Source organism: Mesoplodon mirus (genome assembly GCF_964341445.2).
Source record: "Mesoplodon mirus genome assembly, chromosome: 9".
Lineage (NCBI taxonomy): Eukaryota > Metazoa > Chordata > Mammalia > Artiodactyla > Ziphiidae > Mesoplodon > Mesoplodon mirus.
Genome location: NC_138985.1, coordinates 43120637 through 43146143, shown reverse-complemented (window position 1 = coordinate 43146143; position 25507 = coordinate 43120637). Strand labels below are relative to the sequence as shown.

The 25507-nt window shown below is 37.8% G+C and overlaps 1 protein-coding gene across 1 annotated transcript; it reads right to left on the bottom strand.

The window, feature by feature from the left end:
• Positions 1 to 281: 281 nt before the first annotated feature.
• On the bottom strand, positions 282 to 25272 carry POLR1F (RNA polymerase I subunit F). Its single transcript, XM_082633128.1, has 4 exons — positions 24992 to 25272; positions 19588 to 19729; positions 6887 to 7095; positions 282 to 5601 (listed from the first exon to the last, which is right to left on the bottom strand). The coding sequence occupies exons 1-4, from the start codon at positions 25243 to 25245 to the stop codon at positions 5208 to 5210; spliced, it is 999 nt and encodes a 332-aa protein (XP_082489254.1). The 5' UTR covers positions 25246 to 25272; the 3' UTR covers positions 282 to 5207.
• Positions 25273 to 25507: the final 235 nt, after the last annotated feature.

The window sequence follows — 25507 nt, the reverse complement described above, 5'->3', positions numbered from 1 at the left end:
TGTGTACCTCAAAATAATAAAACAAAAAAAAAACCCCAAAAATATATTTCCTCTCTAATCTTTTTTTTTTTTTTTCTTTTTGCGGTATGCAGGCCTCTCACTGTTGTGGCCTCTCCCGTTGCGGAGCACAGGCTCCGGATGCGCAGGCCCAGCGGCCATGGCTCACGGGCCCAGCCGCTCCGCGGCATATGGGATCCTCCCAGACCGGGGCACGAACCCGTATCCCCTGCATCGGCAGGCGGACTCTCAACCACTGCGCCACCAGGGAGGCCCCTCTCTAATCTTTATTTCCATCCTTTTGCTAACTTTAGGTTTTGTTTACTCTTCTTTTTCTAACTCTTTTAGGTGGTAGGTTTGGTTAGGTTGTTTATTTGAAATGTTTCTATTTTTTTGAGGAAGGCTTGTCTTACTATGAACAGCCCTCTTAGGATTGCTTTCTACTGCATCCCATAGATTTTGTATGGTTGTGTTTCCAATGTCATTTGTCTCAAGGTATTTTAAAAATTTCCCTTTGATTTCATTGTTGACCCATTGGTTTATTTAGTAGCATGTTGCTTAGTCTCCGTATAATCATTTTTTCTCATTTCTCTTTCTGTGGTTGATTTCTAGTTTCATGCCATTTTGGTTAGAAGAGATACTTGAAATAATTTCTATCCTGTTAAATTTGTTGAGGCTTGTTTTCTTTCCTAGTATGTGGTCTCTCCTAGAGAAGGTTCCATGTGCACTTGAAAAGAATGTATATTCTAGTTTTTATGGATATAATGTACTGAAAATATCAAGTCTGACTCTTCCGTCATTTAGGATCTCTGTTGCCTTATTGATTTTCTGTCTGGATGATCTACTGATGTCAGTGGGGTATTAAAGTCTTCTACTATTGTATTCACATCAATTTCTCTCTTTATGCCTGTTAGTATTTGTTTTATGTATTTAGGTGCTCTTATATGTGCTAACAAGTGTAATATCCTCTTCTTGTATTGATCATTTTATCATTATATAGTGTCATTTATCTTTCTTTGTAGCCTTTGTTTTAAAGTCTATTTTGTCTGATATAATTATTGCTACCACTGCTTTCATGTCCATTTGCATGAAATATCTTTTTCCATCCCCTTTCAGTTTGTGTGTGTCCTTTGCCCTAATGTGGGTCTCTTGTAAGCAGCATATTGTATGCTCTTGTTTTATCATCTAATCTGCCACTCTCTCTTTTGCTTGGAGCATTTACTCTATTAACATTTAAGGTAGTTATTTATAGACATGTATTTATTGCCATTTTAAACCTAGTTTTCCAGTTGATTTTGTATTTCTTCTTTCTTCCTTTTTGTTTTTCCTTTTGTGGTTTGATGGCTTTCTTTTATATTATGCCTGAGTTCTCTCCTTTTTGGTTTTTGTTAATCTATTTTATGTTTTTGATTTGTGGTTACCCAGCTTCTCACGTATGTTAACCCATTACTATATCTACTTGCAATCATACAGGATCAAACACATTCTAAAAAAAAAAACAAAAAACTACATTTTTTTACTCCCCTTCCCATTTTATGATTTTTCTGTCCTCTTTTACATTTTTATGTTTATCCTTTTGCTATTCATTGTAGTTATTTTCACTTTCACAAATTTTTTTGATTAAAAAAAAATCTATGTACTGTCTTATTTAAGTAATTTACAATTGTGATTTCTTTTCTGTAGATTTTTGCTTCTTTTCTATTTAGAGAAGACCTTTCAATATTTCTTTCAGGTTAAGTTTAGTATTACTTTAGTTTTTAAAATTTGCTTCTCTGAGAAATTCTCTCTCCTATTCTAAATTATAATCTTGCTGGGTAGAGTATCCTAGGTTGCAGGTTTTTCCTTTTCAGGATTTTGAATGTATCTTGAGACTCCCTTCTGACTTGAAATGTTTCTGTAGAGAAACTAGCTGATAGCCTTAAGGTGGTTCCCTTTTAACTAACTCTTTTTCTCTTGCTGCCTTTAGAATCCTCTCTTTAACTTTTGCCATTTTAATATATGTCTTGGTGTAGGTCTGTTTGGGTTCATCTTGTCTGAGACCCTCCGTGCTTCCTGTACCTGGATCTCTCTTTAATTGTGAGAAGTTTTCAGCCATAATTTCTTCAAATACATTTTCCATTCCTGTTTCTCTTCCTTCTCCTTCTGGCATCCCAATTATGTGTAGATTGGCCGACTTGATATTATCTCATAGGCCTCATATATTGCTTTCATTTTTTTTCATTTGTCTGCTGTTCTAATAGATTTCCATTATTATATCTTCTAGATCACGTATTAATTCTGCATTAGTTTGCTATTCATTGCCTTTAGCTCAGCTTTCATCTTGGCAAATGAGTTTTCTAATTTTAATGGGCTCCTCTTTATAGTTTCTAGTTCTAGTGCATTTCTATTGATAGCCTTTGATTTCTTCAGTATTTTTATTACCTCCTTTTTAAATTCAGGATCTGGTAGACTGGAGAGGTCTGTTTCATTATTCTTTCTTTCAGGGGCTTTTCTCTTGTTCTTTTATTTGGACTGGCTCCTCTGCTTCTTCATTTTACTTATATTCCTCTGTGAATTTAGGAGAAACTTATCTACTGTGAAGGGCTGTTTTTATGTGGGAGCATCCCTCTGTAGCCTGTATGAGTCTAATATTTTTGGAGGGCTGTTTTCAGTATGGATGCCTGCCACATTTTTCCTCAGTATGTGCTGGCCATTATCCCCTTGATAGAGGGTGTGATTGGTGTTGTGGTGACCAGAGCCTTGAAAACATTTCAAACTTCTGTTTATTCCCAGTGATTAATGATTAATAGGAACTGAAGAGAGGATAAGGGGTCTAGCCTAGGCTAGAGAATCTTAATGAGCAAATTCCAAGATAAAAAGGAAAAACCTAGATTAGTGTAGCATGTGAGAAGTGTTTTGAAGGATATATGGAAGATACCATCATCAGAGGTTTCTGTATCAGATAAAAACAACTGTCAGTCATTGTCACTTTATTGTAGGCAAGGCAAATGACCAGATCTGCCTTTTCAAAGCTACTGACATTGTGAAAAACATGAATAAATCTAGTTTCAAGTTCAGCATACGTTTTTCTTCAAAGATGCAAATTATTTTAAAATACAACATTAACAGAAGCAGCAACTGAAGCAAAATACAATAAATATGTGGGAATTTATTTTGCTAAGCCATAAAGTATTTTTCCATGAATAGCATCAATTTAACAGCTTCCTTAGTATTTACCAGAAGGGATTTAGAATTGTTTCACTAAACATTAATTTTTCACATTAAGTCAGACATAATAATTTTATGTATTTAAATTTAAAGGAAGTATTTATAAGACATTTTCTGGGTATGGTAATTAAACTCTTGAGAATATGGTATAGCTTGTTTTAAATCTTTTTCAAATCATCCTTCCTTTAAACCAGTGCTGTCCAAAACAAAGATAATGTGGGCCCCTCAGATGCAATTTTTAATCTTTAAAAAAAAAAAATGAGGGGCTTCCCTGGTGGCGCAGTGGTTGAGAGTCTGCCTGCTGATGCAGGGGACATGGGTTCGTGCCCTGGTCTGGGAAGATCCCACATGCTGTGGAGTGGCTGGGCCTGTGAGCCATGGCCGCTGAGCCTGCGCTCCGCAACGGGGGAGGCCACAGCAGTGAGAGGCCCATGTACCGCAAAAAAAAAAAAAAAATGAAAAAAGCTGATTTAATTGTAGCATTTTATTTACCCCACTGTACCAAAATATTATAATCTCACCAATATACAAAATTGAGATATTTTACATTATTTCTTTGTACCTCTTCAAAATCTGATGTGTATTTTATACTGATACCTCATCTCTATTTGGACTAGCTACATTCTGAGGGCTAAATTACCCACAGGAACCTAATGATAAGGAAAGATACTGGCCTGCACATTTCCACTGTCTGGCACATGTGCTTGTAGACAAACATTGTGAATGACTGCCACTCTCCAAATACTATATTCTATCATTACAGATTTGGACCTACTACTATGGGAACCCATACATTAACAAACATCAAACAATGTAAGACCAGTAAGTACTATATCTGATACTAGATAAATGGCAATGAAAATGGCTGCCATGGATCACAACTAAGTGAGTAGACAGACAATCTTCTTTTTCTCTGTAGCACTTACCACAATTTAGTATTTTTCTGTATTTTCTTACTTATATTGTGTATGTGCATCTGTTTTTCGTATGACATTCCATGAGGGAAGGAATTATTTCTACCTTGTTTGCCATTATACCCCTGGACCTTAGCAGAATGTGTTTTCCACACAGATCATCAAATACCTGTTAAATGAATGAATACGACCTTGCATTGATTATCAGGCTGAACCAGCTTGTCATTTCATTCTTCACTGTTTTCCAATAGTTAAGACATAGTCCACATTTTCTCAGTGAAAGCAGTGAATAGCTGTTTTCTCTTCACAATTATTTCTAGTAGCTTAACTCAAATGTTAAAAGTAGGGAAATTCCCCAGAAATTCCCCACTAGTCATAATCACATTTTCCTGTCTTCAGCAGACTCTCCTCCTCTCCAACACATAACAAAAGCAGAATGGTTGAGGCACAAACGAACAAGTGTCAGAAAACAGCCTCTCCATCAACCTCTTAGACTGAGAGAAAAAGGAAAACAACATACATGCACCTAGAAGAAAAGAATAGTGAATATTGTTTCCTACCACACAGTCAGTAGTGGCAAAGTTCTTAAGAGCTCTGGAAACTTCAGAAACTCCTTTGGCAAACCATTGTAAGTTAAACAGTAGAAATACTGTAGTAGCTGTGATAAGAGAAATTAAAGCAAAATAGCATGTCATGTAACATCATGACTAAATGTGAAACCTGTAACAACAACAAAACCCAAGCTCAAAACTCATTCTGTATGATATGAAATAACATTGTATTTTAAAAGTCCCTTTGCAGACTGTAGAAATCATTTTATTTAGAATGTATCACTGGAAGAATTGGAGTTGAGATTGCGGGCAGCTCTTACCTTTCTATTCTGTATACAGTAAAATGGCACTTTAATAATACTGGCATTTCCCATATTTATCTGTTTTGTTTTAGCACCAAAAACAACTCCTAATCAAACGTTCCCTGTTTTGCAAAGTATTGGAATACAAAACATTTCATAGTTCAAACTTTAGTCATCTGTTTTGTGTAAATCAATTTTTAAAAAACCAAATCATATTTAAAATGCACTAAAGAAAATTACTTTTCCCTTTTCTTTTTAGGTGCATGTTCCAAAAGTGGTGTAAATTCAGCCTCCTCACTGTGCTCTCTTTTCTTTTTTTTCTTTTTATGGTCACTTTGGTAACCACTGGAGTCACTGCCTTGGAAAACAAGGTCCTGGTGCTTTTTCTTCTTCTTCTTCTTCTTCGGCTCTTCCTCCCAGAGGCCATTCACATTGTTATTAATCTGCAGATCTGTCTCTTCCTTCATGGTAACATCTGCAAAATCCGCTAGCTCTGTGGTACCACTTTCCACTTCATATGGCTCTGGGTCTTTCTTCTTTTTCTTTTTCTTCTTTCGAGGTTTTTCAGTAGCTTCTTCAGTGCCAGTTGCTGTTACTTCTTCAGAAACTGCAGAGCACTTGGTTTGTAAACTATAAATTAACAGTTTAAAACATTTACAGAACATTAAGCAAAAATGAAAGAACAAAATAAGATCAAGAATATTCCCCACATGACAGTAGTACAAGATAACATACCTAGGACACAGATTTCGAATATTCTATCCTGTTATCTCCCAGCACATTGACATGTCTTGGAAATGTTAAATTTTTTGTTTCCCAAGTACTTTTCCTAGACTATTTCACACATAAAAATGACATAAACTTTTGTCAAAAACATGGCTTCTAAATTTTAGCTTGGTTCAGAAAAACAAACTGAACACTAAACATCACCATACCCAGCCTTACCAGCCAAACCAGTGACATTTGATAGGAAAAAAAAACTTCTATATCTATCTAAGTATTGGAGTTCCCTATCTACTACCTCAATCCTTGTTTCAAGTAATAGTTCATTGTTCTTAACCTATGCTGAAGCAGTATGACTTCAAAGTTGTGAATATTTTATGAAAACAAGGATCAATGAAGTAGCCCCCTCTCTATAGAACTGCTGTCCCATACAGTAGCACTAGCCACCTATAACTATTATAACTATTTAAATTTAAGAAATTTCAATAAGATAACTTAAAAAATTCACTTCCTCAGTCACACTAGTCACATTTCAGTTGCCCAAGAGTGAGGCTTGAGCAACAAGCTATATTGCACAAATATAGCACATTTCTACCATCACAGAAAGTTCTTTTGGACAGCTGCTCTAGAACTTTAACCCATACTCTTGTTAATCAAGGCCTTATCAAGGCAGAATCTAGAAAAAGTTGCTAACACAGGATGGGAAAGTTTCACCCCCACCCCCGCCCGCCATTAAACTTGGCTCCCATGAACCCAGGCTCAGGATCAAAGTAATTCTTACAAGAATTCCAAGCAAGAAAAATACAGAAATTAAATGATCTACGTGGTATAATGACAATAATAAAATAATTATTTTTGTTTCAACTCTGTAAAAACAAAACGGTAATAGTTGTTATGCAATATGATTAAGCTTCTAGTAGTCTCAAGTTCAGGGATCAACTTGTAAAAAGATTACCAACAAACTAGACAATAAAAAATTGAATTAATAAAATGCAGACCAGTTAGAGCTTTAGAATATTCAATGCACTGTCAGAGCACTTATGATTCATATTTATGTTGACTTTATGGTTTGAAAGTACAAATATTCCAGTAAAAAAATTAACTTTTTAAAAGCAGGATTTATGTTCCCTAAATTCAGAATTAATAGAAACGATTAAGTATCAAAATGACAATAATGTGATTTGGAACTGACCTAGTGATATTTAGTTTTCCCCGAATGCAGAATACTCCAGCAGCATCTGAGTCTAAACGAAATACTTCAAATTCTAGTTCATCACCCATGTTTATCTCCAGAGTCTGCCACTGTTCGGCTGGCATCTGCTCAGGTTTAGGAATGGAGGCATTGAAGCACCCGTGTACTAAACAGCCAATGTGGCTGGAAGACACTTTATTAACTGTACCCTGAGAAGAAGGAAAAAAGAGTATTACATCAAGAAGAGCCAAAGAGTTAAAAGGTGAAACAAACTTTACAGTCTTCAAATAGAAAATATCAAAATAATGGTATAATTCAATATTGAAAAAGTTGATCCTCATTTAAAGCTTACCACATATTACACTAAAATACCACTTTAGGAACACTGTAGAGTTTTTAGAAAGCTCACCTTGAGCATGGCTATTTTAACTAAACCATAACATTACTAGAAGCTTTAAAACTAAATAACAATATATGATTTTATAACAATAAAACATGATTTTATATATGATTTTATGTATTTTATATATTTTATCATAGATTTTTGTAATCAAAAAATATGATTTTAAGGTTAAATTTCCAAGAAACTTAGTTTTCTATTCCCCTTGGAATCAACATATATAAAGTATATGAATGAAAACCTGAAGCATTTTTTTTTAAATCACATATTTTGAATTATAAAACTGTAAGAAATAATAACACATATACAGTGTTGTTTAATGGCAGTACCTCCTTCCACATGTGACAGAATAAAACTGACTTGTCTCCTTATAAGGAGTCTGGATTCCAGATGGTACTTTCTGGATGGTCTGAAGAATCTGTGCTACATCTATACATTAGAATATTATTCAGCAATAAAAAGAAAGAAGCTATCAAGCCAAGAAAAAGACATGGAGGAACCTTAAACACATTTGTACGTGAAAGAAGCCAATCTGAAAAGGTTACATACTCTGTGATTCCACTATATGACATTCTGGAAAAGGCAAAACTATGGAGACAGTTAAAGATAAAAAGAAGTAGTTGCCATAGTTTCCAAGGGAGGGAGCAATGAATAGGTAGAGCACAGAGGATGTTTAGAGGAGTGACCAATTATTCCATAGGATAGTGTAATGTTGGATACATGTCATTATACCTTTGTCAAAACTCAAAGAATGTACACTACAAAGAGTGAACTCTACTGTAAACTATAGACTTTAATAATGTATCAGTATTGGCTCAACAATTGTAACAAATGTACCACATCTGTATGTATGTCAATAATAACTGAAATAGTATGTTTATGTGAGGTGTTTTTTTGGGGGAAGGGGTGTGGGAAGGAGGTGATGTATATGAGAATGCTATACTTTCCATTCAGTTTTTCTAAAACTGTTACAAAAGACAAAGTTTTCAATTAAAAAATACTCAATGAGCAAAGGAAAGTCTTTTCAATGTATGGGTTGAGAACACTGAATATGGGCAAGAGAATGGAGCTCAAGGACCTACAAAGTACTACATACAAAAAAACAAGATTGATCACAGACCTACACAGAAAAGCTAAAACTACAAAAATTCTAGAATCTTAAAGAATATCCTTGCAACTGAGGGGTAGCCAAGTTTCTTAGATAGGATCTAGAAAGTAAAATATGATAAATTAGACTGCATCAAAATTAAAAGCTTCTGCTTGTCGAATGGTACCATTAAAAGTTAATAAATAAGACTGGGAAAGAATACTCACAATACAGTTACCTGAAAAGAATTTGTACCAAAACTATGAAAAGAATATAAAACCCCAGTTAAAAAGGGGTAAATTGCTTGAACAGGCCCTTCTTACCGAAACATATGAAAAAGAGCTCATGAGGGAAATACAAATTAAAACCGTAAGGAAAAACTACCATATGCCCACCAGTAAAATCAAAAGACAACACCAATTGTTGGCAAGAATGCAGAGCAACTGGAAGTACTGAAGGGGATATTAGTTCTCCATAAAGTTAAACACACGTTTACCCTGTGACCTAGCAATACTGCTTCAAGTTTCTACTTAGGAGAAATGAAAATACATGTTTACAATAGCTCTGTTCATAACAGGTCCAGACTGGAAACAACCCAAATGTCCATCAATGAGGCTGGATAATCAAATTGATAACCAAAGTACATATATACTCATATAACTGAATACCATGAACGATTAGATGACAAAATCCACCAGTATACCCGATAGCATGGATATTACTCAAAAACATAACCAAAAGAGACCAGACTGTGAGTGTATAACGAAAAATTCCACTAATAAGGAATTACAGAACAAGTGAAATTAATTTATGATAATGAAATCAGAATAGTGTTTGTATCTAGGATAAAGGGGATTGACCAGGACAGGGCACGAGAGTCACTTCTAAGGAGAGAGAATGGTATATGCACTTGTCAAAATTCACTGGGCTGCACAGGATGATCTATTGCATTTTACTGTATGTAAATTAAATGATACATTATATTGTATGTAAACTATATCTCATATTATTAAATGGAAAAAAAATGGTCAAATGTATTTGAGGACTAGATCTTATTGTAGGGGATAGAGTAAAAGGGATAATTTAACTTCATTTCACTTTCTGTACAATTAGAATGTTATTTCCATGCACATTTACATTTATGATGATTTACAAAAAGCAGATGACAGTTTAATTTGGGAATTTTAAAGTACAAATCTACCACCAACTTTAATAGTATGGAGCTTATAGGATCCCAGTTTGGAGGGCAAGGGTAGTATTTCTAGCAGTTCAAATGACATTCAAAAACATTTTTAAATTAGAAAGGCCTTGTAATTTTGTTATAGTGAAATCTGACCTACATTTTAATTAACAGTATCAAGGGCTAGTTAATAGTTCTCATAGACTAAACAATTCCTATAGACATGTATTTTAGTTAAAGGAAAAAATACATATATAACAAGTACATATGAACACAGAAAACTGCTGGTGGGAAAGGAGCAAGTGATGTGGATAAATGTACACATTTTAGTAGATTTCACATCAATTTCTGCATTTTCACCTTCTCTTAAAAAACAAAAAACTGAAAGACCTTCCCCACAGGGGCTTCACTTCCACAGCACAGTATGGATGCCCTGACCCCTATCATTCATTTCCATTACCTGTCTGGTCCCACAGCTATTTGGATTTGCAACTTCAGTTCTATATATTGCTATACCATCTGAATCCTATATAAACAAACTATACTTGTATATATTTGAGAAGTTATAAAATAATAAAAAAATTTTTAACCCTTTAAAATCATTCTGATGGTATACAGAGAATAAATTGGATGGGGCATATACTCTGTACATGCATGTCAGTTTTAGTAGCATGGAGTTTAAAAACTTGCCTAGACTCCCACTGAACAGAAAAAAGAAAAAAGAATGAAAAATGACATTGTTTAAGACACCTCTAGGACAATATCAACTGCAGTAAGATTCACATGATAGGGGACACAGAAGGTTAAGAGAGAAAGGGCCTGAGAAAATATCTGAAGAGATAATAGCTGAAAACTTCCCTAACCTGGGAAAGGAAAGAGGCGCTCAAGTCCAGGAAATGTAGAGTCCCATACAGGATGAACTCAAAGAACATGCCAAGACACACTGAAAAGCAACAGATAACCTACAAGGTAACTCCCATAAGGCTATCTACTAATATTTCAGCAGAAACTCCACAAGCCAGAAGAGAGTAGCAAGATATATATATTTAAAGTGATGAAAGGGAAAAACCTACAACCAAGAATAAATACCCAGCAAGGGTCTCATAAGATTTGATGGAGAAATTAAAACCTTCACAGATAAGCAACAACTAAAAGAATTAAGCACCACAACACGAGATTTACAACAAATGTTAAAGGAACTTCTCTAGGCCAAAACAGAAAATGCCACAACTAGAAACAAGGAAATTACAAAATGCAAAAACTCACCAGTAAAAGCAAACATAGTAAAGGTAGGAAATCACCCATATGCAAAGCTAGTAGGAAGGGGAAAACACTAAAGTGGTAAAAATCACCTACATCCACAATAAGCAATTAAGGGAAACACAAAACAATTAGATGTAAAATATGGTATCAAAAATAGTAATCATGAGGGGAGAAGAGTACAAGTGCAGGGCATTTAAAATGCATTTGAAATTAAGAGATTAACACCTTAAAAGCAATCACATACATATATATATATGTGTGTTTTATATATATGTTATATATATGTGTGTTATATATATATATAGAGAGAGAGAGAGACTGCTCTACAAAATCCTCATGGTAACCACAAACCAAAAATCTGTAATAGATATACACACACAAAAGACAAAAGGAATCCAAACATAACACTAAAGATAATCACCCACTCACAAGAGAATAAAATTTAAAAAGGGGAAAAAAAGAAAGACCTACAAGAACAAGTCTGAAACAATTTTAAAAAACAGCCATAACAACATACATATTGGTAATTACCTTAAATGTAAATGGACTAAATGCTCCAACCAAAGTTCACAGACTGGCTGGAGGGGATCAAGATGGCAGAGGAGTATGACATGGAGAGCTCACCTTCTCCCACAAAAATATTAAAAATACATCTACTAGTGGAACAATTCACATAGAACGTCTACTAAATGCCAAAAGACCTCAGACTTCCGATCACCAGAAAACCTCCCCATAGCCAAGTAGGACATAAGGAAAATGAAAAAGAAGGAATCGCAATGGGTCCTGCACGCCAAAGAAGGAGCTGTGAAGGAGGAAAGGTTCCCACACCCTGGGAAGTCTCTTCACCAACAGGGAGATCAGAATGTATGGAGGGGTAGCTTCATAGCCTAAGAGGAGAGAGCAGCAACTGGTGTGCAGAAGGCAAAACGGAGAATAACATGCACAGAAGATCGGCACTGCCACACTGCATTCCCCAGCCTGAGACACTCCTCTGTTGGTGTGGGAGGGGGGCTGAGTGCTGAAGCTCAGGCTTCAGAGGTCAGACCCAGGGAAAGGACTAGGCCCACCACGAGTTTCTTTCCCCTGTGAGTGCTCCCAGACAACAGGACACCACTACAGTAGCTCCAGCAGTGTGCTGAGTCACTGCCACCAAGGCAGGCTCCTGAGGCTGGCATGGACCGCTGCTAAAAGACCTGCAAGCAGGTGCCAGGCCTTGCCCTGTCCCAGTCCCAGGAGTGCATGGAGAGCAGCCACCCATACGAGACCCCTGAAGCGGGCGTGAAGCTCTACCCCTGCTGTCCCAGGAGTGCACAGATAGCACCAGCCCATACGAGACTCATGAACAGGCATCAAGCACAGCCCCCACTGTCCCAAGAGGGTGTGGAGAGTAGTCGCCCATAGAACACCCACGAGCAGGCCCTGCCCCTACTGTCTCAGGAGGGCATGAGAACAGCCATCCATACGAGACCCATGACCAGGCAACACGCTCTGCCCCCAGTGTCCCAGGAGTGGAGAGTGGCCACCCACACAAGACCTTTCACCAGGTGCCATGTGCTGCCCCTACTATCCGGGGAGCATATAAGGAAGGCTGTACCTACACACCCATATCAAGGGGATAATGGCAAGCACACAGTGAGGAAAGAGGCAGCAAGCATCCAAACTAAAAGCAGCCTCTCAATTCCAGAAAACACGGCAGAGTAGAAGGACTTGAGCTAACCTCCTCTTGCAGAAGCACCAAAATCAGAACTAACTGCTGAACAATCAGCGATAAAGAAGACTGGAACCCACCAAAAGAGATATTTTACATTCAAAGACAAAAAACAAAGTGAGACAGCAGGAGGGGCCTTTTCGCGACATAATCAAATCCCATACCCACCAGATGGGCAACCCACAAACTGGAAAATTAAGTATATTGCAGAGGTTCTCCCACAAGAGTGAGCCCCATGTCAGGCTTCCCAGCCAGAGGGTCTGGCATCAGGAGGAGGAATCCCTAAAAGCACTTGGCTTTGAAAGCCAGCGGGGCTTGAGTGTAGGAGCTCCACAGGACTGGGGGAAACAGACTCCACTCATGGAGGGCGCACACAAGGCTTCATATACACTGGGACCCAGCATAAGGCAGTAACTCCATAGGAGCTGGGGCCGGACTACCTATGGGTCTTGGAGGATTTCTGGTGGGGGGGAGGTGGGGGTCAGCTGTGGCTCATGGTGGGGGCAAGAACACTGGTGGCAGAGGCCCCAGAGAATACTGATCAGTGTGAGCTCTCCTAAAGGTTGCCATTTTGGCATCAAGACCTGGCCCTACCCAATAGCCTGCAGGCTCCAGTGATGAAAAACCTCAGGCCAAACAACCAGCAGGATAGGAAAACAGCCCCACCCATCAGCAGACAGGGTCCTTAAAGCCACACTGAGCTCACAGCCACCTATAAACACACCCCTTGACATGGCCCTGCCCACCAGAGGGACAAGACCCAGCTCCACCCACCAGTGGGCAAGGACTGGTACCTTCCACCAAGAAGCCCGCATAAGCCTCAGGATCAGCGTCACCAACAAGAGGGCAGACACCTGAAGCAAGAGGAGCTACGGAGACCACAAACACAAAGTTAGACAAAATGAGATGGCAAAGAAATACGTTCCAGATGAAGGAACAAGATAAAAACCTACAAGAACAACTAAATGAAGTGGAGACAGGCAACTCACTGAAAAAGAATTTAAAGTAATGATAGTAAAAATAATCTAAGATCTTGGGGGGAAAAATTGGCAGCACAAACGAAGAAGTTGCATGAGGTGTTTTTAAAGAACAAAGAGATGAATACAATAACTGGAATGAAAAATACAGTAGAAGAATCAATAGCAGAATAACTGAGGCAGAAAAACAAATAAGTTAGCTCAAAGACAGAATGGTGGAAATCACTGTCATGGAACAGACTAAAGAAAAAAGAATGAAAAGAAATGAGGACAGTCTCAGAGACCTCTGAGGCAACATTAAATGCACCACCATTCACATTATATGGGTCCCAGAAGGCAAAGAGAAAGGGCCTGAGAAAATATTTGAAGAGATTATAGCTGAAAACTTCTCTAACGTGAGAAAGGAAACACTCACTCAGGTCCAGGAAGCACAGAGTCCCATACAAGATAAACCCAAGGAGGAACACACCAAGACACATATTAACCAGACAGACAAAAATTAAAGAAAAAATATTAAAACAAGGGAAAAGCAACAAATAACATATAAGGGAACCCCCATAAGTTTATCAGCTGATTTTTCAACAGAAACTCTGCAGACCAGAAGAGAGAGGCACAATACATTTAAACTAACGAAAGGGAAAAATTTAAAACAAGGAATACTCTACCTAGCAAGGCTCTTGTTCACATTTGACAGAGAAATCAAGTATTATAGACAAGCAAAAACTAAGATTTCAGCACCACCAAACCAGCATTACAACAAATCCTGAAGGAACTTCTCTAGGTGGAAAAGAAAAGGCCACAATTAGAATCAAGAAAATTACGAATGGGGAAGCTCACCAGTAAAGGCAAACATAAAGGCAGGAAATCGTCCACACACAAACCAACAATCATGAGAAAAGTACAAATGCAGGATATTGGAACTGCTTTTGAAATTAAAAGATCAGCAACTGGGCTTCCCTGGTGGCGCAGTGGTTGAGAGCCCGCCTGCCGATGCAGGGGACACGGGTTCGTGCCCCGGTCCGGGAGGATCCCACATGCCGCGGAGCGGCTAGGCCCGTGAGCCATGGCCGCTGAGCCTGCGCATCCGGAGCCTGTGCTCCGCAACGGGAGAGACCACAGCAGTGAGAGGCCCTCATACCGGAAAAAAAAAAAAAAAAAAAAAAAAGATCAGCAACTTCAAACAATCTTGTACATATATAGACTTCTATATCAAAACCTCCTGGGAACCACAAACCAATAATCTGTAATAGATACACAAAAAAAGCAATCCAAACACATCATTAAAGATAGACATCAAATCACCAGAGTAGAGAACAAAAGAGGAAGGGAAGAAAAAAGACCTTAAAAAAAAAATCCAAAACAATTAACAAAATGGCAATAAAAACATTCATATCAATAATTCCCTTAAATGTAAATAAACGCTCCCAACAAAAGACACAGACTTGCTCAATGGATACAAAAACAAGACCCGTATACATGTTATCTACAAGAGATCCACTTCACATCTAGGGACACATACAGACTGAATGTGAGGGGATGGAGAAAGGTATTCCACGCAAATGGAAATCAAAAGAAAGCTGGAGTAGCAATACTTATATCAAACAAAATAGACTTAAAAATAAAGAACATTACAAGAGACAAAGAAAGAAACTACATAATGATCGAGGGAACAATCAAAGAATATATAACAATTGTAAATATATATGCACCCAACATAGGAGCATCTCAATATATAAGGCAAATGCTAACAGACATAAAAGGAGAAACCAACATTAACACAATAATAGTGGGGGACTTTAACACCCTATTTTCATCAATGGGCAGATCATCCAGACAAAAATCTATATGGAAACACAGGCCTTAAATGACACAAAGATGGACTTAATTAATATTTTTAGAACATTCCATCTGAAAGCACCAAAATACACTTTCTTCTCAAGTGCACATGGAACATTCTCCAGGATAGATCACATCTGGGGCCACAATACACGCCTCAGTCAATTTAAGAAAACTGAAATCATATCAAGCATCTTCTCTGACCACAAGGCTATGTGATTAAAAATCAACCACAGGAAATAAACTGTAAAAAACACAAACACGTGGATGCTAAACAATATATTACTAAACCAATGGAACACTGAGGAAATCAAAAAACACCTAAAGACAAATGACAACAAAAACATGATGGTCCAAAACCTTTGGGATGCAGCAAAAGCAGTTCTAAGAGGGAAGTTTACAGCAATACAATCTTACCTCAGGAAACAGGAACAATCCCAAATAAACAACCTAACCTTACACCTAAAACAATGAAAGACAGAAGAACAAACAAAACCCAAAGTTAGTAGAAGGAAAGAAATCAAAAGATCAGAGCAGAAATAAATGAAATAAACAAACAAAAAAAACAATTGAAAAGATCAATGAAACTAAAAGTTATTTCTTTGAAAAGATAAAGAAAATTGATAAAAGTTTAGCCAGACTCATCAAGAAAAAAAAAGGAGAGCACTCAAATCAATAAAGTTAGAAATGAAAGAGGAGAAGTTGCAACTGACACCACAGAAATACAAAGGATAATAAGAGACTACAACAAAACAACTATACACCAATAAAATGGACAACCTTGAAGAAATGGAGAAATTCTTAGAAAGATACAACTGAACCAGGAAGAAAAGAAAATATGAACAGACTAATCAGAAGTACTGAAATTGAAACAGTGATTTAAAAACTTCCCCCAGACAAAAGTCCAGGACCAGATGGCTTCACAGGTGAATTCTATGAAACATTTAAAGAACAGTTAACACCTATCCTTCTGAAACTATTCTAAAAAATTGCAGAGGAAGGAACACTCCCAAGCTCATTCTATAAGGCCACCATCATCCTGATACCAAAGCCAGACAAAGATACCAAAAAAGAAAAATTACAGGCCAATATCACTGATGAACATAGATGCAAAAATACTCAACAAAATACTAGCAAACAAAATACATTAAAATGACCATACACCATGATCAAGTGGGATTTATCCCAGGGACGTAAGGATTCTTCAAAATACGCAAATCAATCAATGTGATACAACACATTAACAAAGTGAAGAGTAAAAACCATATGATCAATCTCCATAGAAGCAGAAAAAGCTTTTGATAAAATTTAACATCTATTTACAGTAAAAACACTCCAGAAAGTGGGCATAGAGGAAACATACGTCAACATAGTAAAGGCCATATATGACAAACCGACAGCTAATGTCAAGTTCAGTGGTGAAAAGCTGAAAGTATTCCATCTAAGTTCAGGAACAAGGCAAAGATGAGCACTTTCAGCACTTTTATTCAACACAGTTTTGGAAGTCTTAGCACAGCAATCATAGAAGAAAAAGAAATAAACTGAATCCAAATTGGAAAGGAAGAAGTAAATCTGTCACTGTTTGCGGATCATGATATACTATACATAGAAAATCCTAAAGATGCCACCAAAAACCAAGTAGAGCTCATCAATGAATTTGGTAAAGTTGCAGGATTCAAAATTAATAGTTAGTCCCCTACATACGAACAAGTTCCATTCTGAGAGCACATTTATAAGTCCAATTTGTTTGTAAGTCCAACAAAGTTAGCCTAGGTACCCAACTAACATAATCAGCTGTACAGTACTGTACTGTAATAGGTATATGATACTTTTCACACAAATAATACATAAAAAACACAAAAAAATAAAACACTTTTAATCTTACAGTACAATACCTTAAAAAGTACAGTAGTACAGTACAACAGCTGGCATACCAGGGCTGGCATCAAGTGAAGAGGCAAGAAGAGTTACTGACTGGAGGAGGGAGAGGAGGTGGGAGATGGCAGAGCTGAAGGATCATGAGCAATAGGAGACAGAAGGCAAGTTGTGATTTCACTCATGCCTGACGTTGATGGAAGGCATGTTTCCATCTTTGAAAATTTGCAACTTGAAGGTTCATGTGTAGGGGTCTTACTGTATATAGAAATTGGTTGTATTTCTACAAGCTAAAAACAAACTATCAGAAAGAGAAATTAAGGAAACAATCCCATTAACCATCATGTCAAAAATAATTAAACACCTGCAAATAAACCTACCAAAGGGGGCAAAAGACCTGTACTCCAAAAACTGAAAAGAAATTGAAGACAACATAAACAGATGAAAAGATATACCGTGTTTTTGGATTGGAAAAATCAGTATTATTAAAATAACCATACTACCCAAGGCAAGCTACAGATTCAATGCAATCGCTATCAAATTACCAATGGCAGTATCAGAGAACTAAAACAAATAATTTTAAAATTTGTATGGAAACACAAAAAAACCCAAATAGCCAAAACAATCTTCAGCAAGAATAAGGGAGCTGGAGTAATTAAGCTCCCTGACTTCAGACTATACTACAAAGCTACAGTCATCAAAACAGCATGGTACTGGCACAAAAATGGACACATAGATGAGTGGAACAGGATAGAAAGCCCAGAAATAAACCCATGCGCTTAATGGCCAATTAATCTATGACAAAGGAGGCAAGAATATTCAATGGAGAAACGACAATCTCTTCAATAAGCAGTGCTGGGAAAACTGGACAGCTACATGTAAAAGAATGAAATTAGAACATTTTCTAATGCCACATACAAAAATAAACTAAAAATGGATTGAAAACCTAAATGTAAGACCAGATACTCAAACTGCTGGAGTAAAACATAGGCAGAACACTCTGACATAAATCACAGCAATATTTTTTTGAATCCATCTCCTAGAGTAATGGAAATAAAAGCAAAAATAAACAAATGGGATCTAATTAAATTTAAAAGATTTTGCACAAAAGAAACCATAAACAAAATGAAAAGACAACCTATGGACCGGGAGTAAATATTTGCAAACAATGTGACTGACAAGGGAATAATTTCCAATATATACAAAGAACTCATAGAGCTCAGCATCAAAAAAACCAAACAACCCAATCAAAAAATGGGCAGAAGACCTAAACAGACATTTCTCCAAAGAAGACATACAGATGAAAAGATGCTCAACATCACTAATTACCAGAGAAATGCACATCAGAACCACAATGAGGTATCACCTCACCTTTCAGAAAAGCCATCATCAAAAAGTCTACAGACAATAAATACTGGAGAGGGTGTGGAGAAAATGGAACCCTCCTACACTGTTAGTGGGAATGTAAACTGATGCAGCCACTATGGAGAACAGTACGGAGGTTCCTTAAAAAATTAAAAATAGAGTCACCATATGATCCAGAAATTGCACTCCTGGGCATATATCCAGAAAAGACAAAAACTAATTCTAAAAGATACATGCTTCCGATGTTCACAGCTGCACTATTTACAATAGCCAAGACATGGAAGCAACCTAAGTGTCCATGGACAGAGGAATGGATAAAGATGTGGTACACATACACACACAAACACATACACACACACACACACACACACTAGAATATTACTCAGCCATAAAAGGATGAAATAATGCCATTTGCAGCAACATGGATGGACCTAGAGATTATCATACTAAGTGAAATAAGTCAGAGAAGGACAAGTATCATATGATACCACTTATACGTGGAATTTTAAAAAATGATAAAAATAAACTTATTTACAGAACAGAAGTAGATTCACAAACATAAAGGACAAACATGGTTACCAAAGGGGAAGGAGGATAAATTAGGAGGTTGGGTTAACAGATACACACTATTATATATAAAATAAACAACAAGAACCTACTGTATAGCACAGGGAACTATATTCAATGTCTTGTAATAACCTACAATGGAAAAGAGTCTGAAAAAGAATATATATATATGTATATATGAATATATATCACCTGAATCACTTTGCTGTACACTTGAAACTAACAGAACATTGCAAACCAACTATACTTCAATAAAAATAATTTTAAAAACTTACCTAGATTAAACTGATGGAAAATAATTTTTATTGTTTCCTTAAAAATGATTTTGTTACCTACAAAAGCAATCCTTGTGAATTCCAAGGTGTACAGTCTCTTAAAATTTTCCTAATTACATAATTAAATAACTATACAAAGAAAGATTAAAAAAAAAAAGAGATACATACCATAAGTTTTTGCCCCGGTTCAGGGCAGAAAATAACAAAATCTGCTTCAATGTTAAGATGAATGTGTCCTTGATCATCATAAATATCTCCCAATTCACCCACTACTTTGATGTTATCATAAGCAATGGGTACACCTAACAGGCTGTAAAAAAAAAAAAAAAAAAGAAAAGAAAAGAAAAACGATATTTGTTTATCCCCTTTTAATTGATTAGATATTCTGAGTCCAAGGAGTATACATCTCCTAATATAATCGCCCATGGCAAAAGCACAATAGTATATGATTAGTCTGCAACAACTTTAGAAGTTCAATTTCGCCAAAGGGTTCAAAAATAATGGCTAAGTTAAAAATAATTATTCAAGATAGGTAGCCAGAAACAAAATGTCCAAGTATGCAAGAGCAATAAGTTGACACTTCTTCCCTATTTCCTATTCATCTGAATTCTAGTCATGCTAGAATGAGAAAAAATGGGACTTAGCAAGAAAAATGTCTATTTCTGTGAATATTACTGAATCAAGGCAATTTTGGTATTATCCACCATTACCGAATTTCTGTACTAGATGGCATATAGCAAGAGAAGTATTAGGGTCAAAGCTGAAGCCCCTGAATATTAATTAAAGCCAATGACTTAATGGAGAAAAATCCCCAAACTACAACTGTTGCTAGTAAAACAAAATGTTAACAAATACAACTATTTCATTTTTTGAGAACTGACTCTGACACTTTCATCTGTATGTTCGGGGCTTCCCTGGTGGCGCAGTGATTGAGAATCTGCCTGCCAATACAGGGGACACGGGTTCGAGCCCTGGTCTGGGAAGAGCCCACATGCCGCGGAGCAACTAGGCCCGTGAGCCACAATTACTGAGCCTGCGCGTCTGGAGCCTGTGCTCCGCAACGAGAGAGACCGCGATAGTGAGAGGCCCGCGCACCGCGACGAAGAGTGGCCCCCGCTCGCTGCAACTAGAGAAAGCCCATGCACAGAAACGAAGACCCAACACACACAATCAATCAATCAATCAATCAATCAATCAATCATCTGTATGTTGATTAAACATACAGGATTAGGGGACAACTACTATTTCCAAATGACATTTCCAAGTTCTTAAAAACTTACAGCTACTGGGGCTTCCCTGGTATCGCAGTGGTTGAGAGTCCGCCTGCCGATGCAGGGGACACGGGTTTGTGCCCCGGTCCGGGAAGATCCTACATGCCGCGGACCGGCTAGGCCCATGAGCCATGGCCACTGAGCCTGTGTGTCTGGAGCCTGTGCTCCACAACGGGAGAGGCCACAACAGTGAGAGGCCCGCGTGCCACAAAAAAAAAATTACAGCTACTAAGGAGTCTGAGCTGATGGCTTCACTGCCACAGCAACTGCCTACATGTTTCTGAAAACTTTCCTGACTCCCCCAGGCAAGGCTGAAATCATGCTGCCTCTACTCCTATAGGACTCTGAGCACTGTTCTTATTTACCTAATCTCTTTGTTTACATGTTTGGATTCTAGACAGGAGTCTAAGGCCTTTGAGAGCAAAGAACATTTTTGGTGAACTCAAACTTCTAGAATGGTTCACAGAGAATAACAGTAAGAATTTATACCTAGTAGCAGTTGTTTAAAACAGCCAGGAGTCACTGGAACAGAACTTAATTAAATACCAAATTAGGAAATCCATAAACTCAGAGACTTATTCCAGAAAGCACCCTTTTAAATTACTAATTTCTGCATGTGGCTTTCCTAAGCAGGAACTATACCATCACAAAGAGAATATTAGGGGCCCAGAAAACAGAGAGAAAGGAGGGGTTTAAAAAAAAAAGTAACTGCCACATGAGAAAGAAAAACAAAATTAACACTTTGTTTCCCCTAATCAGCAATTAAAGAGTTTCAAGTGGGGGAAAACTGTTGTCCCCTAAGGGGCATTTGGGAGTTTGTGGTACTAATCAGTGTTTCTAAATGTAATAAATGTGTATGTTGGTGTAGCCAGTCCCAAGACACTGAGAAAAAAAAAAAAGGTATCAGTCTAGTTCACCACTGCAACCCCCATATGACTCAAAAATAAAATAAAGATGAAATAAAATTCACATTTTATGGATAGTTGTCACACTGCAAAGGCCAGGGATGGGAAACTTCATTCTGCCATGTACAAAACAGTCCTACACAATGAAAACTGTCCCTAGCTCTACATGAGTTAAACGAGTGGACAAACCTCATTTTATAAACATTTATAGTCGGTCATAGTACCTAAAAATATATACATATATGCATGTGTGTGTATGAACATAAAATCTTTGCATGGTTTCAATATAAGTTAAAATTTCCAGGAATATAACTAATATATAAATTCAAGAGTAGCTTGTTTTGCATGGAACTTTACTGAGAATATACACATTATTTCAGAATAGCATTTTACCACTACAGACACTGTATGTTATGAGTTGTCAACTCAAGATCCCTGCACCAATCTACATTTGCAACTGATACATTCATAATGATTCAAGGTATAGTTTAAGGAGGCTTTATTCTTTCCAGGCAGTCATGCTTGAGCATTATCACACTGAAATACATTTTATTGTATTGTATTAGAGCACTATATGAATGTTTTTTCAATTATGTAGGTAGATTATACTAACTTTAAGTTTCATTTCAGTACACTAAAGTGTGTTTCCAATGACAGTAAAGGTAGTACTGCAAAATATTTCTTATAAGAGGGCATACTGAGTTCTGCAGGGTTCAGAACTGCTGACTAGGGAATGTGACCATACAGCCTAAGCCCAAAAGAATTTGTATAAATCCAGCAAACCTTTTGGGAAGCAACTCACTGCATAAAATTTACTAGAAATCATCAGACACAGACAGATACCTCAACATTATATGTTTCCCTCTTTTACCTTTGTTTTTCTGAAACCATCCTAAGTAGGTTTCAGGGCAGAGTGGTAGCCTCACCTGAGATATTTAGAAAACAATTAAATCAAGTTTAAGGGATGATTAGACTGCATGCACACTTAAGCCTTTTCTGGAACTACAGGGAGGGGAAACATATTTGCCACCTTCAAATAACTCAAGAGCTGTCATATACAAAAGGGATAAGAATTTTTTTTTTCTTAATGACCTCTCAAAGATATAACTTAGAAATTATAATGTGATTTTGGAAACCTACTCATTTTCTCTAGGCAGACTTTTCAAAATTGAAATGGTATTATCTTTAAAAAATTCTGTCAATGGGAAAAAAAAAAGGTGGACAGTGTGTCACGTAGGGGATGCTGTTGAGATAACTAACATGAGAGCCATTCTCAATTCTCTCCTTTTCCTTATTTCTTAAACAAAGAGAAGCATGTCCTCCTGATTGTATAGGATGGCCCCAAAGTCTGGAAACATAAACTATATATGATAAATGGTGGATCAATATTACAATTCTTGATATATTCAATGTTTTGTCCCTCATTATTAATGCACAGTTTAATGTATGGTGCCCTTTTTGCACAGAATAAACTGGAGTTTTTAGCACACCCCAAAAATAATGGGGGGTAGGGTGGGGAGTTCAGATCTGTTCAGAGTGCAACTTAGACCACATGGTCACACTGTCCAATTCAGTTACAGAAATTATCATTATCCAGTCAGTTCCTCATCTCTCTGGTGTAATGGTTCCTATTCCTCTAGCCTGTCAAAGTGGAGGCATTAATTAGTTACAGATCAAACATCTATGTTTCCAGATTTTATGACCACCTTAGATATCCTTAAATCTCCCAAATGCATCCTCTCGAATCAATTTTCTCTTGGACAAGTATAACAAGCTCTTAATTTTTCTTCATATTTACTGTCTCATTCTCCTTAAACCATCACATAATGCTATCAAGTGGTTTCTTAAACTGCAAATCTGCTTATGTCCCAGACATCACAGGTACCACTGTCTCAAGAGCGTGCCAAGTTTCAGAGTTGGAGGTGATTGAGAGGACAAAGTGGTAACCCAGCTTCCTGCTTAAGCAAACAGAACAAACAAACAAAAAACACCTGGCAAAGGCAGGAGGGGAAGAGCAAAATGGCCATCCTTTCTGAATTATCCTCCACCCCATCCTTGAGCCACTGCCCTCCTCTCCAGCTGTACCAAATGTCTTTCCCCTGATATAAACTTTACTTCAGTTATAAAGTACTTACAATTATCTGGGCAAAGTATTCTACTTCACAACTACTATCCATTTGTTTATGCCACTCTTTTTGCCCAGAATGCTGATATCTCAAAAGTACCCTCCTCCTACCAAGTTGTTCTCAAAGGTCCTAAGATCCAATTCACCACTTCTTACTATAACTTAATTTAGATTTCTGTCAAATTTTAACATTTCATTGATTTATCTGGCTTACATCTATATCTTTACTAGTGCTTAAAGCTCCTTGAAACAGGGATCTTGTTTTTTTTAATATATATATCCCAAGTCTCTAGTATACAAAATAGACACACAAGTGTGTGCTGGTGCTTGGAGGAAGCTGCAAATTCTAGATGCTTAACCTGCGTAGTGTTCAGGATCCCTTGAGAAAGTAGCGAAAACCCTGGATGCTTTACCCAAGAAAACTGACATAGGAAAACTGCAATTTCCATGGGTTCATTAAATTCCTGAAGGGTAATGACGAATCCCCAGGGAATCCACTCACTCTAGTTTTATAACCCTTACTTTCCAGCCAAGTGGTCTAGAGGAATATTAAGGTATATCTGCCCCCTCCCCCTGACCCTCCACCCTTGTAATTCTAAGAGTTTTCAAGTTATTTTCGAATATCTTACTTTAAATGCATCAAAAGGTTTTTTTTCACCTTCAAGAGCAATAGGCTTTCCTTTTCCTACTCTTAAAAAGGAAATAAAGTAATAGTATTTCTCTCATCCCTGATCAGGTCCAAGAGAAAAGAACCCAGGGAGAGTACCAGGGCCAAAACAATAAAAACCGCCCTTCGTGGTTTATAAATAAACGATTAATCGAAGTATTAGTGCTTCATGTATAATTTTCTATATAGTGAGAGAGAATCTTTTGAAGTACTGCATTCCAAACTTTCATTGTCAAATGAGAAAACATACAGAACTAACCGGTCTCCAAACCCCTGGTCTATTCTTACCTCTACCTCTCGTGGAGCGAGCTTCTTCACCCCTTCCGCTGACACAATTCATGTCACCTTAACGTTTTCTTTCTTGCCTATGAAAGGGACTCTGTACAGATCTTGACCAGGGAGGCACTAGCCTCTCGAGGTGGACTGCCATTCCAGAATGCCTTGGGATAAGCTCGCCGAGGCCGGTGAGACCTCACATTCGCCCCTTTTCTGCTGCGCCATTAAGACGTCCACCCGCTGCCCCCTCCCGTGCCCCAAAGAAGGAGCAGTAAGCAACGTTATGATGTTGTCCGCTCTGGGAAAGAAAAGTGTAAGAGACTGGTACCTCTCGGAATAGCGCAGGAGCTCGGCATCGAGCTGTTCGCGGATACCGGTGCGTTTCCTGTTAAGGTAGCGCGGCGACAGTGCGATGTGTCTTCGGTGCGGCCCCGCCACCAGGCAGGAGTAGCGGCTATTCACGAGCGCACAAGCGGCCGCGTAGGTAGGCAATTCTAGGCAAGGCAAGACGCCGGCCGGTCCCACCACCGGCCCTTCTGAGGCCGCCTTCGGCCGCGGAGACGCTGAGCAACCCGCAGCCATGCGGCTGGTCAGGTTTCTCACGGCGCGCACTGCTTACGCAGTCAATAACCGCCTCTCTCCGGACGCCGGGTTTCTACGTCATCCACCAGCTACCACGCCCCTAGGAAATTTCCTCTCCTGGCGCTGAAGTACTCAGTTCTGACCAGCAGGGGGCAACCGCTTTTTCGCACTTGGACGCCTGTGGAGCTAGGAGCCTGTGGTTAAGCATTGAGCATGCTCAAAGGCCAACCATCACCCCGTCGCTTAAGAGAGCGCAAACCTG